The 16,900-nt window shown below is 46.3% G+C and overlaps 1 protein-coding gene across 4 annotated transcripts in view; it reads right to left on the bottom strand.

Annotated features, from left to right (window-relative positions):
* Window positions 1–1,949: 1,949 nt before the first annotated feature.
* The window catches only part of LOC134207914 (titin homolog), a 221,288-nt gene continuing 206,337 nt past the window's right edge, over window positions 1,950–16,900 (bottom strand). For all 4 annotated transcript variants that reach the window (XM_062683983.1, XM_062683981.1, XM_062683982.1 and 1 more), the window contains exons 4-7: window positions 15,255–15,631; window positions 15,038–15,185; window positions 5,455–14,974; window positions 1,950–5,373 (exon numbers count right to left, since the gene is read on the bottom strand). In XM_062683983.1, the coding sequence (XP_062539967.1) occupies window positions 5,274–5,373; window positions 5,455–14,974; window positions 15,038–15,185; window positions 15,255–15,631 (10,145 nt within the window). In that variant the 3' untranslated portion in view covers window positions 1,950–5,273. The remainder of the gene's footprint in view (window positions 5,374–5,454; window positions 14,975–15,037; window positions 15,186–15,254; window positions 15,632–16,900) is intronic.

Genomic DNA, 16,900 nt, shown 5'->3' with positions numbered 1-16,900 from the left:
GGTTAATAACGGACCACAAGCCTCTAGTTACAATTTTTGGAGATAAATCAAAACCATGTGCTAGAATCGAACGGTGGAAACTGCGTCTAATGTCTTACGACTATAAAGTTATATATAAACCAGGAAAAGCCAACATCGCCGATCCCCTTTCACGTTTGAGTCAGGAAAGTTTTGCTCACGAGAAAAGTTTTGATGAAGAAAGCGAACGTATCATACAACTGGTGTCTACAGATTCTTGTCCAGTGGCTGTCCCGCTTAATGAAATCATCGCAGCCACGAAAAACGACTTTGAACTGTTAGAGTTAATTACATGGCTACCGTATCCTCCAAAAAGATGGCCGAAAACACTGGTTCGATATAAACTAGTAGCGAACGATCTTTCAACCTATGGAGAACTGGTGTTGAAGAACAGTAAGATCATCATTCCGAAAATCCTGCAAGACCGCATGCTTTCACTGGCTCATGAACCGCATCTAGGCATTGAAGCTATGAAGAAAAGATTGAGGGAAAAAGTGTGGTGGACTAAAATAGATGTCATGGTAGAAAATTGGGTTAAATCGTGCAACGGTTGCATATTGGTCGCGGATCCGTCAGTTGAGCCGATGATTAGAACACCCCTACCTGCAGGACCTTGGCAGAAACTCGCCCTAGACTTTACAGAAGTTACCAAGGGGATACATTTACTAGTGCTTGTCGATTACTTTTCTAGATTTCCGGAAATTGACATAATGACAACAACTACAGCTAAAGCAACAATTTTCAAATTGCGCATAATCTTTGCGAGGTTTGGGTTCCCCAAAGAAATTGTTTGCGACAATGGACCACCGTTTGGATCAGAAGAATTCAAAGTTTTCTGTGCCACTTCTGGAATCATCATCAAACATACTGTCCCATATGCTCCTTTCCAGAATGGTTTGGTAGAGCGCTATAACCGTACTCTATTGAAATCTGTTCAAATTAGTATTGCCATGGGAAGAGATTGGAGAAGTGATCTGCATGATTTTCTGTTGGCGTATAGAAATACTCCCCACTCAACTACAAATGTAACCCCGGCCAAACTAATGTTTGGGAGAAACCTGAAGGATAAGTTACCCGAAATAACCCCAACAAACACTAATGATTATGCTAGTATCAGAGATATGGATGACAACAAGAAGAAGAAAGGAAAGATATATGGTGATCGGAGAAGGCAGGCAAAGCATGTTGAAATAGATGTTGGAGACCAAGTACTCGTAAAAAACATTGTGAAACGCAGTAAGCTTACTCCCAATTTCGACCCTCAGCTTCATTTGGTTACGAAAAAAAGTGGAACACGCGTCACAGTGAAGAATCTTAAAACTGGTGTAGAATACGAGAGACATGTTAATCATACGAAGCGTGTAATACGCAGTAACCCGCTTATGAACCTTGAGAAACCATCATCAGCCTTCGACGAAATTGTTGAATCTGGCAACATAAGTTCTACGGTGAATACACAGCAAGAAACTGTGCTGCCCAGTGCTGAAACATCTACTGGACCTGTGAGATATCAAAGAAAACGTGAAATTAGAAAACCAGAGTACATGAAAGATTATCATATCTACCGATGTAATAAGCAATAGGTATTAAACTAAAATAAAAATCAAATTTTATTTTCTTCAGAAGGAAGGAGAGATGTAGTAGGCTAAGTTTGAATGGGAACATCATAGTAGGCGTTGGTTGAATATGATTCATCGCAGTAGGCGAAGTTAGAAATATGATACATCATAGTAGGCATTGGAAAATAAATCTCCCACTTGGAACCATACCGTAAAGCAGACCACACGTGTTTTATTGAGCCCTGAAAGGAAACACTACACTGCTTACGAGTAATAAACGATGGGGATGGGAACATAAAGTACTGAATAAATTTTCCTTATCATTCGAAGTTAGATTAGGTGAAATTTCGGATCATTAATAACTTCATTGAATTTATTTTTATTCAATTTTTACGTAAAAATTTTATTTCAGTATAAAAGGACACTTAAAAATATCCTGATTTTTTCTCATATTTTTTGCTTTCTCACTTCTTCGTCACTGTCATCTGTCTTCTCTTTTGTTGATTTGTGATCATATTTTTGTCTCATGTTTAGTATCTTGTTTCCAAAAAATCCGCACTGTTCTCATTTTTTTTCGCTATAAATTTTAACCGATCGTGTGCGCACTCATACGCACTTGAGTGATAAGAAAACAAATGAAACAAGGAGCCACTAGCTTCGAAGTAGTGTTTGGCGGGTGACATCAATTCTGATCTTGGTTTCGTATCAATGAATGATCTGATTGAAAACAAAAAACCTGCGACTTCTGGTTCTGAACCCGAGCAAGATTTCTGGTCGCAGCCGTGCCGTTGCCATTTTCGCTGAGAGTGTGTTTGCTCGCTCGCTCGCTCCGTATAATTAGGTTAATCTATATGTTCACTTGATAGACAGCGGAAGAGGTCATCGTATTGGGTGGAAGATAAACTTAGGAAGCAATCGTCCTCACACATGGCCTTGTACCGATTGCTTGCGAACTCTATCTTGTCGACATATTTAAAATCTGATAATAACTTAAGGAAGTAACATGATTCATTTTCGCGCTGTCTAATGCTCTCTTGCTATATACTTATTTGGGATATGGATGCAAACAATTGTGACCGTCACCCCGGATAAGTACTTTGAGTTGTCGTGTATGGTGATGAGCTTGATAATCGGGTGCAATCGTAGACTAATAACTACAGAAATTTTAACGTTTTGGTGTTAGTGGAAAATAAATAAGACTGAGCGAGCTCCTGGAAGAGGTACGGCACGGGCAAGCTAATGTCGCTCTGGTTCAAGCGTTCTTGCTTTCGCTTTGCTTCGATTGGTGTTTGTGTGAGTTCCGCGCCGAGTGTTTTGCCGGCACTCACACATCACGTTCTGGGTTTCGCGACACATTTTTTTTATCGGTCGACTTACTTCAACACTGGTTCTGTGTTCACTGCTGCTGATGTTACCTGGATCTACAGTTATGCATGAGCTTTTGCTTTCATTTTGAGTAAATTAATAGCTAAGTAATACAGTTAAATCGATAGTTTCAATACTCAGTTTGCATTTTTTTCGTCTTTTTATGCTTTTTGGGAAAGGATTTTGTTCGTGTCTAAATTTGAATATTGCTTAACTTTTTTTTGTTTTCTTACTAGCTTGAGTCTCCTTCGAAAATTAATTTTGCAAAAGTAGTTTTTGAAATTTATTAAAATTATGGCAAATATACAAATATAAAAAAGAAGGGACAGAAACACATAAACTAAAATAAAAAAATACTCTCTTGTTTTACTTACTTGAGCTTTCTGGCTAATTAATTAAATTAATAGATAATTTTGAATTACTTCGAGCTTTTTTTTCGTTCACTTCAGCTCGAAAGTAAAAACATGTGATTTAAAACCCTAGTGTCGTTAATTTAATTCACTTTTATCGTTCCTTTCTATAAATTAGTAATATTTACATCTTTCACGCTCTCTGCTCGCCCCCGCGATTCTGTTTAACGTTTGTGTTTGTTTTCGGGTGTGGGTATTTCAGTGTGTGAATGACTTGAGGGAACTCATCAGCTGGAGTTATAAAAATTGTATTTTTTTTAGTGATGAGTGAATAGATGAGAAGAGACGACCAGAGAGTCGGAAAAAGGTAAATTTTGTTATTGCCATTCTATTGATATATTGACGTTGGGGACCAAGCCGAGTTCCATCAGGTTCAAGCAATCGTGTAACATTCGATCGGTCGAACTCATTTGGTGGAACTCATTGACTCGATCTCGCTTCATCACTGCTTTAAAACCGTTTTGTTTTTGTAAGTTCTGCAAACATGCTCGATGGAATGTGTTCGTACCCGAAAATGCAAAAGTTAGTTTCGTTACGTGTTTACACTAATAATACATATCACAACTCGTATCTTCGCTTGTGTTTTTTGTTTCGTTTTGGATGCTTTTGAATGAAAAGTTCAGTGGTTTTGTTTGTGATGTGGTTGTCTCTCTCTCACCATGGAAACTGTGTAGGAGTTGGTAACACTGTCAATAGCGGGTCGTTTTCTGGTGATCGGATTTCAGAAGCAATAAACAGAAAAGTTACGGTAGATATGGGGGCAGCTAAAGGTGGTCGCTTAATCCTATTCATTCCTACACGCGTCATATCGTCGTTCGATCTCATTTGTAATTCCTATGCGGTGAGATTTGCGTTCCCTTTGATCGAAACGACAAATGGAACGGTTGACACACAGAGAAGAGCGTTTGGCACGAGGGGCGAGTCGATGCACCATCGCGTTCACTCTCGTAACACTCATATTCTACACGTTCTATTACATCAAAAATTAATAAATTTAACACGTAAAAAAACGGAAATGCATATTCATATCCATGTATAAAAATAACATTCACATTGAGGTTAGATTTTTTTTACACTTACAAGAACGCACTGAGGGGATATCTATTCGATGTGTCTGTGTGTATGTGTGCATTCACGTCAGAATTTTGAGCTTTTGGTGTCTGCTAAAACAAACATCTATGTTAAAAGGACAAGATTTCGGCGAATTGTATCGGTGTGAGTGAGTGTTCTGCTACGGTCCATTGCTAAATTCTTATCGCTTCCTTTCCTTTGCCATTCCTTTCTATATAAAAAAAACGTAAAACAGAGAGACTAGAAGTAATTGTATGAGACACGACGACCACTTTATGGTATTTTCCTAACGGTTGTATCTGCTTTCATTTCTCATTTACGAATTTCAAAAGATTGTTAGTTCGAAAAAATCAGCTGTACACAAAATAAAAATTAGAGTACCGGCTCACCAGATCGAAGCCGGCCATATTGAACGTATTCCAAAATGGCCGTCGTCAATCAGATGATCCTTGATCTAGAAATCGTTGTCTCGGTTTTACTGTTCTGTTTGCGCGTGATTTGTGGATGTGTGCGTGTGCTGCCTATGAGTGATTGTTGTATCAAGTCTTTTGGAAAAATGAGCTACTTTGCTTCGTGTGACGCGTCTTTCTTTTCTTTAAACCACCTTCGTTATCCGCTTCCCAAACACTCGCCACGAGATGCAACCTAACGACAATTACATCTCTTTCCTATCCTGGTTTTCCGTATCGTACAGTTCCTGTTTTTCCTAGTTTGAAAAATGAGTTCTAACGTGAGATTACCTCTTTAACGTTGTATTCGCTCGCAATCTCGCTCTTTCTCTCTTGTTTATTCTCCCTGGCTTCTTCCATTCCATACTCTCGGTCGCTTGTCGGCTGCTCGGCTAAACGCTTCATCGCCTTCGGGATGCCGCCACCGCAATCATTTGCTGTAGCATGGGCTCGGGACTGCAGGCCTTAGGTTCGCACTTCATCTGGCCATCGCCGCCACATCTATTGGAAAAAATAAAAGGAAATGATTCGATGATTAGGATTCCACTTCGAAAACAGTATTCGTCAAACAGAAATACTTACAAGCATCGCATACAGGGACCGCTGGCGGACGCCACCGTTTCACCGACTTGATACGCCTTGCCCTGGATCTGGCAGCCACGTTTCGTCACTGATCCCTTGTAGGCGTGCGACAGGAAATGCGGTGGCAACGTCGTCGTGGTGGTTGTCGTACTGGTCGTCACGTTGAGTACCGTGGCCATCGACACCGGGCATTCGTACCGTGGACAGCAGAAACCGGAGATGGGTTCTTCGTGGCATCCGCTGATTGGCGGCGGGCACGACTGCTGCAAACAGATGATGTCACTGCGGAAGCAGAAGCAGAAATCGCACGGATCTTCCCGCGGAATTTGCTGTGCGGACACGTAAAGCTTTCCACCGTACCGGCAGGTGCCCGGTCCGAATGAGGCTGGATCTTCCTCGTCCGTGTAGTCGTCTTCGTAGGACGATGGTGGATAGTGTGGAGGCATGTGTCCGTATCCAGGATCGTACTGCTGGCCTCCGGGTGGTCCGTACGATGCAGGTGGACTGTCAACATCTGGTTTCTTGGTGCTCGATGGCAAGTAACTGTCCTCATAGCCAGGCGTTACCGGTTTCTGAGATTCGTCTTCCTTGTCGTCAAACACGGGTTTGGATTGCTGCTGCAAGTCTTCGTCTTCGTCGGCAACCACAGGTTTTTCCTCGGCTGGTTTCTGAACATCTTCTTCAACAGGTTTCTGAACTTCATCCTGAGTGGCTAATTTATCGTCTTCCTTGCTTTCATCAGATATCGGCGCAATCGGTGCGGCGGTAACATCTGCAGCTGCGACGGTTGTGCTCTCAGTCACCTTATCGACTTCTTCAGACTTGATAGGGGCCGTTGTTGTGGGCGCTGCTTCTTCTTCATCCTTGGCGCTCTCTGACGGAGCAGCGGATGTGGCTGAGGCTGGCGTCTCATCATCGTAACTTACCGGGAGTTCACCCTTGTCGTCGGCAATTGGCACGGTTTGCGTAACTTCCTTCTGTTCTTCGTCAGCATCAGCAGCAACGCTAGATGCAGTTGTGACTGGTTCTGCCACCTCTGGTTTTTGCTCTTCATCCGCTTCCACTGGTTTGGGACCTTCCTCAGGAGTAGCGACAGGTGTAGCAACTTCTTGTTCCGATGATTCATCGTCAGACTCCACTGCGGACTGCGCTGGAGTTGTTTGAACTTCGTCGCGCTCTTCCTCGATTGTGGGCTTGCCAGTTTCATCGCTTTCCTTTTCGCTATCCAGAGCTGGCGCTGTGGTGGTTGGTGCCGCGTCGTCAGATTTAACTGGCTCCTCCTCGACCTTCTCATCAAGTTCTGGTTGTTGTACGTCATCTGACGAAGGAGTTGGTTTTGTTTCTTCTTCTTCTTCGAGTGCAGGTTTCTGATCGTCGTCAGCGGTTGGTTGCACTTCGGTTGGCTTATCTTCTTCATCGGCGGTTGGTTGCACTTCGGTTGGTTTATCTTCTTCATCGGCGGTTGGTTCAGTTGGTTTCGCTTCGTCGACAACAGGCTTCTCTTCTTCATCGGCGGTTGGTTGCACTTCCACTGGTTTATCTTCGTCAACAGCAGGTTTCTGTTCTTCATCGGCGGTTGGTTGCGCTTCATCCGGTTTTTCTCCATCAACGACCGGTTTCTGTTCTTCGTCAGCAGTTGGCTGCACTTCCGCTGGTTTTTCTTCATCGTCAACAGGCTTCTGCTCTTCATCAGCAGTTGGTTGCGCTTCCGCTGGTTTATCTTCAGCGACAGCAGGTTTCTGTTCTTCATCAGCGGTTGGTTGCACTTCAGCTGGTTTTTCTCCATCAACGATCGGTTTCTGTTCTTCGTCAGCAGTTGGCTGCACTTCCGCTGGTTCCTTGTCGTCGGCTGGTTTCTGTTCTTCATCAGCAGTTGGTTGCACTTCAACCGGTTTCTCATCTTCAACGGATGGTTTTTGTTCATCGTCAGCGGCTGGGAGCCCTTGAGTAGTTTCTTCTTCGTCATCAGATACCTTGGTTGGTGCTTGCGTAGCAGTTGGCTCTTCATCGGCATCAATTGGTTTAGTTTGATCATCAGCTTCTGGAGCTGGCTTGTCTTCTTCATCAGACTCAACTGGTAATGGTTTCTGGCCCTCGTCGGATTCCTTTTCTGGCGTAGAAGAAGTTGTGGGTTGCAGTTCGTCAGCTGGTGCAGCTGTGGTAACGTCAGCTGGCTTAGACTCCTCATCACTCTCTGCTTCAACAGGCTTGTCTTGTTCCTTGATTGCTGATTCAGTTGCTGAGTCGTCTTCCTTGTCAAAGGCGGGTTTAACTTCCTCATCCTCTGGTTTCGTTTCATCAGCAGCTGGGCTGGTAGTTACAGTGGTATCGTCAGTTGGTTTATCCTCCTCATCACTTTCGACTTGGTCTACAGCTGGCTTTTCTTCTTCATCGCTTTCAACGGGTTCTGCTTGATCATCAGATTCAACTGGCTCAACAGCTGGTGTATGTTCCTCTTCATCAGCCTCAATTGGTTGAGTTGGTTTTGTTTCTTCTTCATCCGATGTAATTGCTGGTTTTTCAGTTTCAAGCACTCCTGCTGAAGCTTCGTCGGTTGATGCAGGCTTATCAGATTCTGGTGCAATTGTTGGAGCTTGTTCATCCTTTTCGATTTCATCAGCATCTGCTGAAGGTGTGGGCTTTAGTTTATCACTTTCCTCCTCATCCTTTGAGGGAGCCACAGTGGTTTCTGGTTTATCGACAGATTCTGTAGCAGTTGCCAATTTTTCATCCTCGTCAGCTTCCGGCTTGTGTGTGTCGTGCTCTTCTTCATCGGCTTCAACAGGTTCAACCGCTGGTTTTTGTTCCTCTTCATCATCCTCCAATGTCACACCTGGTTTATCCGCTTCTGGTTCCTTGCCATCCTCAGCTGGTTTTTCTTCTTCATCTTGATCAGCAGCAACAGAAGATACGGTAGTCGGAGCTTGTGATTCATCTGCTTCCTTTACTGGGGCTTCCGTAGCATCAACATCCTGTTGCGAAGTCTGTTCATCGTGAGCCACTGGAGTCGGCTTCGGTTCTTCAGCAACATCATCTTCAGCCTTAACTGGTGCTTCAGTTGGTGCAAGACCATCGGCTTCCACATCTGGTTTAGCTTCATCCTGATCTGGTTTAACTTCATCCTTGGCAGCAGTCGTGGTTGCCTCGATTTCTGGAGTCAACACTTCTGAATCCTGTGCGGGCTCTGGTTTGTCTTCCTCGTCAGCTTCAACTGGAGTCTTCTGCTCATCAGCGGCTGGTGTCGTTGCGGGTGCTACGTCATCAGATTCTTTCTGTTCCTCATCGGCTTCAACAGCTGGAGTCTTGTCATGTTCGTGTTCTTTGTCGTCTTCGCTAGCAACTTCTGTCGACTCATCTTCATCGGTAACCGTCGGTTCGTGTTGTGCATCTTCCACGCTGTCTTCTTCATCAGCTTCCTTAACCGGAGCAGTTGTTGTAGCCTTTGGTTCATCCTCATCGAACTCCGGTTTGTCCTCAACTGGTTTAGCTTCATCCACGGCCGGTACGGCTGGCTTTTCTTCGTCGGCAGAAGGAGCAGCCAAAGTAGCCGATTCGTCACTTTCAGGCTTGTGTTCTTCGTCCGCGGTTGTGGCAGCAGTGGTAGCGGATTCATCAAGTTCTGGCTTTTCTTCTTCATCTTCCGTTGGCTTAGCATCGCTTACCACTGTTGGTTTAACTTCATCGTCGGTTGGCTTGGCATCGTCGGAAGAAATTGGTTTTTGTTCATCGTCACTAACAGAGGGTTCAGTTTGCTTTTCGTCATCCGTAGCCAATGGTTTCTGTTCTTCAGCCGCATCATCATCACTGGAAACTGGTTTCTGTTCATCAGCAGCCACAGGTTTCTGCTTGTCTTCATCTTCAACTGGTTTTCCATCATCGACACTCGCTGGAGTACTTTCTACCTCATCATCCGCAGACACTGGCTTCTCTACATCAGCGGGTTTTTCCTCATCAGCAGAAACTGGTTTATCTTCATCTTCAGTTGGTTTCTCATCATCAGCCGAAACTGGCTTCTGTTCTTCCTCAGTAGGTTTATCGTCGTCGATGGCAACTGGCTTCTGTTCTTCTTCAACTGGTTTTCCATCATCAGCGGCAATAGGCTTCTGTTCATCTTCAGCTAACTTCTCGTCGTCAGAAACAACTGGCTTCAATTCTACATCGGCAGGTTTCTCATCATCAGCACTAACAGGCTTGGGTTCTTCTTCGGCTGGTTTTCCATCTTCAGACACGACAGGTTTCTGTTCTTCCTCCTCAGCTGGTTTTCCATCATCGGCAACAACTGGTTTCTGTTCTTCTTCCGTTGGTTTCTCATCGTCAGCTGGCTTCTGGTCTTCTTCAACAGATGGTTTCACTTCCTCATCGTCAACAGGAGTTGGTTTCTGCTCTTCTTCGGCCGGTTTTTCATCATCAGCAGTGACTGGTTTCTGTTCTTCTTCAGCTGGTTTTCCATCATCAACAACGACTGGTTTCTGCTCTTCTTCAACCGGTTTTTCATCATCAGCAGTAACTGGTTTCTGTTCTTCTCCAGCTCCAGTATCATCGCTAGCTGCAATTGGTTTCTGTTCTTCCTCTGTTGTTTTTTCATCAGCCGCCGATACTGGTTTTGGCTCTTCTTCAGCTGGTTTCTCATCGTCAGCAGCACTTGGTTTCTGTTCTGCCTCGGTTGGCTTCTCATCGTCAGCTGCAATTGGTTTCTGTTCTTCCTCAGTTGGCTTCTCATCGTCAGCAGATACTGGCTTAGGTTCTTCAGTTGGTTTCTCGTCGTCAGTAAGTGCTGGTTTTTGCTCTTCTTCGTCAGCCACAACTGGTTTCTGTTCTTCGGCTGGTTTATCATCGTCAGAAACAGCAGGCGTAACTTCATCTTCATCTGATGTAACATCATCCGTAGCAACTGGTTCCTCTTCAGAAGGTTTCACATCATCAGCAGTGACCGGTTTCTGTTCCTCTTCAGTGGGCTTAGTGTCATCAGCAGAGCTGGGCTTCTGTTCAACCTCATCCGGTTTCACTTCGTCAGCAGAAACAGGCTTCTGTTCTTCTTCGTCCGCAGAGACTGGCTTCTCTTCTTCTACAGATGGTTTTTCGTCATCAGCGGACACTGGTTTCTGTTCCTCCAGAGCAGGTTCACTTTCATCGGCAGAGATCGGTTTTTGTTCTTCCTCATCCGGTTTCACGTCATCCGCAGAAACTGGCTTCTGTTCCTCTTTAGCAGCTTCATCATCGGCAGCAGGGATCGGCTTCTGTTCTTCTTCATCCGGTTTCACTTCGTCAGCAGAAACTGGCTTCTGTTCTTCTTCAGTTGGCTTCTTATCGTCATCCGAGACTGGCTTCTGTTCTTCTTCTGCTGGTTTTTCATCATCAGCAGAAACTGGTTTCTGTTCTTCTTCGATTGGCTTTTCATCAGCAGCCGAGATTGGTTTCTGCTCTTCTTCAGCTGGTTTCTCGTCAGCGGCAGCTGCAGGTTTCTCTTCCTCTTCAGTAGGCTTAACATCGTCACTCGATACCGGCTTAACTTCTACCTCAGTTGGTTTTTCGTCATCGAAGGCAATTGGCTTCTGTTCTTCATCTTCTGACGTAATCTTATCGTCCGCAGAAACAGGTTTAGTGTCCTGTTCAACCGGTTTCACCTCATCGGCCGAAACTGGTTTTTCCTCCGCTTCATCCTTTTCATCTGATGTTGGTGGTTGAACTTCATGCACAATAGCTTCTTCGCTGCTTCCCTCGTCTTCGCCGCCCGCATCTTGACTCACCGGAACGTGTTCTTGTTCTTCTTCAGAGCTCACATTGGCATCGGCTTCAGTTTCTGGTTCCTTCTCCGCCTCTTGTTCAACATCACTTACAGGTGCGGCTTGAGTCGCCGGTGCTGCATCATGATCCTTGATCTGATCGTCGGATTCCAGTGGCATTTGAGTGTGAACTTCTTCTGGTGGCATTTCCGGAGTGATTGCATCTTGGCTTGCTGGTGCACTTGTTGTCGCCGCTTGAGCTTCATCATCGGCAATTGGTTCCTTGGCATCTTCCTGCGCTGCAGGAGCACTGGTAGTTATCGCATCATCGAATGTCGGTTGAATCGGCTTATCTTCGTCGATCTTGTCATCCAATGCACTATCCGATTCTGGTTGAGCCTTATCAGTGGTTGCTTCCTCAGCGGCCTTCAATGTAGTGGCTTCTTCAGCAGCTGCTTGCGTCACTGGCACAATCGGTTCGCTTTCCTCAACATGACCAGGCACATGATCATCGACTGGTTTCTGCTCATCATCCTCTGCTTGATCTTCACTGACTGTGGGCGTAAAGATTGGTGCTTCATCTTCTTCATCGACCGGGAAGTGGATGCTATCGTCATGTTCCACCGGGTGTTCGTCTTCTGTTTCCTCGACTGGCAAAACTGGTTTGTGTGGTACCTGGCCGTAATCATGTTCCGGTTCTTCGTCCACTGGGAAGTGAATAGTGTCGTCGCGTTCGGGTGCTTTCACTGTTACAGGGGCTTCAGCTTCCGGTAGTTCAGTGGCTGCGCTTTCTGGCTTAGTGTCCTTCTCGGTTGGAGCAGCAACGTCATCAGCAGAAGCATCAACAGACGCGGTGGTAGTTGCCGACACATCTTCGGGCTTCTGTGATTCGTCGTCTTCCGGTTTCGGCTGTTCATCGAGTGCGATCGCAGGCTTGGCAGTTGTAGCTTCAGCTGGCACTTCTTCATCCTGAGCGGCAGCGACGGTAGTAGCAGAAGGCACATCTTGTTCCGCATCCTTTTCAGCGGCGACTGTGGTAGCAGCGACTGGTTCAGCTGGGAGATCTTCTTCTGGTTTCGCGGGCTCAACGGCGTCTTGTTCCACATCGGCAACAACTGGTTCGGGTTCCTTCTCATCAGTTTGTTCGACGGTTTGTGCGGTAGTAGCTTCATCGTGAGCAACTGGTTTCTCGTCAGCAGGAGCAACTGATGATTCTTCTTCGGTGGGAGTGTCAGCTGCAGCGCTTGCCACGGTTGTCTGTACTTCATCGGCGGCAACCGGTCCAGCAGTAGTTGGTTGGGCTTGTTCCTTCTCAGCATCCACTGGTTCCACTGCTTGTTTATCGTCGTCATGTTCAGGCTCCTTCTCTGCCACTTGGCTTTCGGTGGGCAGACTTTCATCGAGCACTGGAGCTGATGTGACCTTTTCTTGTTCTGTTTCGTCGTCGCTGACCTTAGCTGTGGTAGTGGATTCTGGTTTCGGTTCGGCATATGCTGGACGAGCTGAGGTGACCTTAACTGGTTCATCTTCTTCATCCGAGTCGGTTTCACTATCCGAAGACTCCGAGTCGCTTTCAGATGGCTGATCTTGTTCTTCGGATTTGGCGGGTGTGGTCGCTTGGATTGGTCGTCGGGTAGTTACTTTGCCTTGATCTTCGACCTGGTTGGATTCTTCCTCCTCGTCACTGTCGTCGGACGACGACGAATCACTTTCTGATGGTTCATCTTCTTCCTTAGACTCTTCGGTGGTGTCATCGGATGATGAGGAACTTTCGGTGGATGGCTCCTTGGCATCTTCGGAGACTGAGGATGTATCGCTGTCGCTATCGGATTCCGAGACACTTTCGTCCTGTACTACAGCGTTGCACTTGTATGTTGGGCAGCACTCGCCAGGAGCAGCTGGCACAGGAGCGCAATCCTTGGCTGGAGCGGCAGCACACTGAACCATTTCACATTTCACCACACTGTTGATACACTTGCACGAAACCTGGCACTTGTTGTTTGCGGGGATCAGAGCGTTGTTTCTGACTGTAGATCCATCAACTAAGCAATCGCCTTCGCCGGGGATGGCTTCTGGGAACAATTGGTCTGGGGTCTGCTTTTCTGGTTCCAGTGGTGCCTTATCGTCACTCGATGGAATGACGGTGTTCATTTCGACTGGTTCGTCCAAGTTCACGGTGGCAGGTTTCTCGTCTTCGGCTGGGGCACCTACATCGGCTGCAGCAGGGGCCAGGGTGGTCAAGGAATCGTCCAGCACGTGCGAGTCAGCCTCCGGTGGCAGCTGAGTTGCAACTTCTTCGGTGGGCATTTCTGGGATGCGTGCGGTTGTTGGGATCGGTGGCAACTCGGTAACGATCTCGGCTGGTGGCAGCTCAACAAAGTCCTGCTCTGGAAGGTTGTCTTCGTACTTGTGTGCCGGTTCCTTAGTGTAGGTAGTGGATTCGATACTCTTCACGGTGGTGGCCGGGGCTTCTGGTTGGTCAGCTTCTGGTGCGGAGCTTTCTGGTTTGTCATCAGACTCGGCGGTTTCGTCGACAGCCGCGGCAAGAGGTGCCGTGGTTGTAGCGAATGCTGGTTCATCGGACTCGACACGAACGGTAGTGGTTTCAGAATCGGAGAATGGCGGCAGGTACGTGCGGCTTTCGGTTGTCTGACCGACGTCATCGTCGCTGGCAGTGAAGGCAAAAGCGGTGGTAGTTTCGGCTGGAGCAGCTTCGGCCTTTGGCGCACTAACGGTGGTGTATGATGCGGCTTCGTCATCAGTGGGAGCAACTGTTGGTGCAATTAGATCCTTCTCGGGTTCAGATGGTTGCTCGGTGGTGACAGCGTCCTCTTGTACATCGTGGCTGATGGCTGGCTGTTCATCGATTTCGTTATCTTTCTCGGATTCAGGCTTGGCGTCAGCTTCGGGGGCTGCTGCAGTAGTGACCTTTGATTCCTCTTCATCGTGCTCTGGTTTGGCATCCGCTTCAGGGGCGGCAGCTGTGGTGGCTTTAGGTTCCTCATCGTGTTCTGGCTTGGCGTCGGCTTCGGGTGCTGCTGCTGTGGTGACCTTAAGTTCTTCATCTTGTTCCTGAACATCATCAGATTCGACTGGGACTTCGGGTGTTTCTTGGTCCTTCTCGTCCTGTACAGCGGTCTGAGTGGTGGCCTCCTTCTCGTCGGCTTGGCTTGGTTGACTAGTGGTTGGTTTCTCATCGGCAATTGGTTTCTCGGGTTCTTCGTGGTGTTGTTCTTCATCATGTTCCACACTTTCGTCGTCATCATCGGCGTGAGGTACTGGTTCGACTTCGACGTCGGTTTCTTCTTCGCTTTCCGATTTGTCATCAACCATGGCACCAGGGAGGTGAACATCTTCGTCGTCATCGATCGATGCACTGGCAACTTCGTCGCTGCTCGGAGCCTTGGCGGTTGTGGCGGTTTCGCGTTCGGTGACCAGGTCATCGGAATCTGGTCGGAGCGTGGTAGCGGCGGCATCTATTCCTCCGTCGCACATGTACGTATCCGGGCAGCACTGTCCTGGTGCTGGCGGAAGTGCTGTGCAGTTCTTGCCTTCGTTCTCTAGTGGAGTTCCGCATTCTTGGACGGCGCAAACGATGTCTCCGCGCATACAGTAGCAGTGTTCACACGGTTTGTCGGTAATGATCATAGCACCATCGGCGTACACCTCGCTATTGTGGACACAGTCCGTAGAGGTGGCCGGAGACATCGTGGTCGTAAGGATGAAGCCAGGCGTCGGGCGGACAGTAGTAGTCATTTCATCTTCCAATTGCATCGGGCTCGAATCCCTATCGTGATCTGTGAAGAAAGGGCGGAGTTGTTGAGAAAATTGTTTGCTGATCAAAAGGTTCAGTAACTTACCGCAATCGTATCGTACTGGACAACACACGCCCTTGTTATAGATCGGCTGGCATCCATCAATGTGTAGCGTACACTCCTGCATAACACAAGTGGTCATATTACGGATACAGTAGCACAGTTCGCAAGGCTTGTGGGGGTTAGATGGCACCTGTGAAAAAGAAATTAAGATAATCGAATGTTAAAATGATTGGATCTAGATGTTAGCCAGGCAACATACTTGAGCTCCTTCCGGATAGAACCTGTTTTCAATCGTACAGCCATACTGATCGAGGGAACCAACGGCCGTTGAGCTGCCAGCAGCATCGGGTCCGGCTGTCGTCTGGTGGTCAACCAGCTGTACTTCCACTTCGGGGCAGGTGATCACCGGGCAGCACTGATCCTCACGTTTCTCGATCGTACAGTCCTGGCCGATCGCTTTGGTGAATGGGCATACTCGCAGGTAGCACATGAGCATACGGTCGTGGCAGGTACAGTTCAGGCAGGGCTCGTTCGTCATGATACGATCACCTTCGCTGTAGTGATTGTAGTTATAGTAGCAGCCCGCCGATTCGCCATAGCTCTCTAAGTCAGTCTGATCGCTCTCATACATAGGTGCTGGAAAGGAAAAGAAAATATGAAAAACGCGCGTTCGACTTGTGTGGAAGTTTTCGATTGCATTCAAGTCGATACTTTCACTTGTTAGAAAGAACGAGATTCTGCGCAAGAAATTGCGTTCAAGCGGCCGCCTTCGGCAAAAGTGCTCAAGTTTTAATAACCGTAACGGACTTTCTGCACACCGCAACAGCGAGGGTAGTTAATCGCGCGATAAAGTAAACGAGATATGACCCCACTAAAAGTGTATATGACAAGGCATTAAAGTGACACAGTCTGACGTCGTCATCTTCGCTGGCAATGGCAATTTCCAAGTAAATGTACAATGCATAAAAAGTACATATTCTCCATATTTTGGTTCCGTGTATTTGCCGTTGTAAATCATCTTCGTGTCAGTCTTGAGATGACTGGCCTTTTCCTTTGCACACTTCCACTTTGCTGCCCCGACCCCGGGCGGCCCCGCCGTGAATGCGTCTGGTAGATGATGTGGGGGGAAACTTTCGACTCAATTTGCGAATCACAGTCTCGGCACACGTAGATATAGATATGGCTCCGACGAGTGGATGGAAACAGAACTTTCTTCCCTCCGGCTGTCCAACGTGTTTCGCAATCTATGCTCATCGTAAGGAAATGGTGCTTACTTTATGGGGCTCCAGCAAATACCCGAGAAAAATACTTTTTATTTCCAATGCATATTCAGTTCGCTCTTCTTTGGCTCATATGACGGTTTTATTGCAGGAAAATGTGCTTGTAGCTGGCAATAAACCTATATAGATCTGAAAATGTTTGATTTCAATGCTTTCAGATTACCATACCAGGTGTTCAGTTGTCAAGCTTTCGTGATCATAATTTGTTGTTGTAGAACTTTAAAATAAAATAAAGGAATAGAATCTGGTATTGGTAAACTAAATTAGGCCGATACAAATATTTAAAAACTATTTTGTTCCCCCCACAGATTTTTTTGCCAAAAAATAATATTTTGTATATATTTATAACAACACAATAAAATTCGGATGATTTTGAGGATTTTCAAAACATTCTTTAACAAATCCGAGGAGTTTTTTTTTATTTTTTGTTGAACAAACAGTGATCTAACAGTAATTTACTTTTTTTTATCATTTTATCACAACGATCGTAGCAAGCGTTGTAGGGTTATCAGCGTTGTTGGTTTATTCTGTGTGACCCTGTGGAAGAAAATTACTTGGAGGAAGTAAGTTTTTACTAGCGTTCCAGAATCTATCGATGAAGTTATGAATACGATAAAAAACTACA

This window comes from Armigeres subalbatus, chromosome 1 (genome assembly GCF_024139115.2).
Source record: "Armigeres subalbatus isolate Guangzhou_Male chromosome 1, GZ_Asu_2, whole genome shotgun sequence".
NCBI classification, from domain to species: Eukaryota; Metazoa; Arthropoda; class Insecta; order Diptera; family Culicidae; genus Armigeres; species Armigeres subalbatus.
The sequence above is the reverse complement of the archived record's forward strand: the minus strand, read 5'-3'. Positions and strand labels throughout refer to the sequence as shown.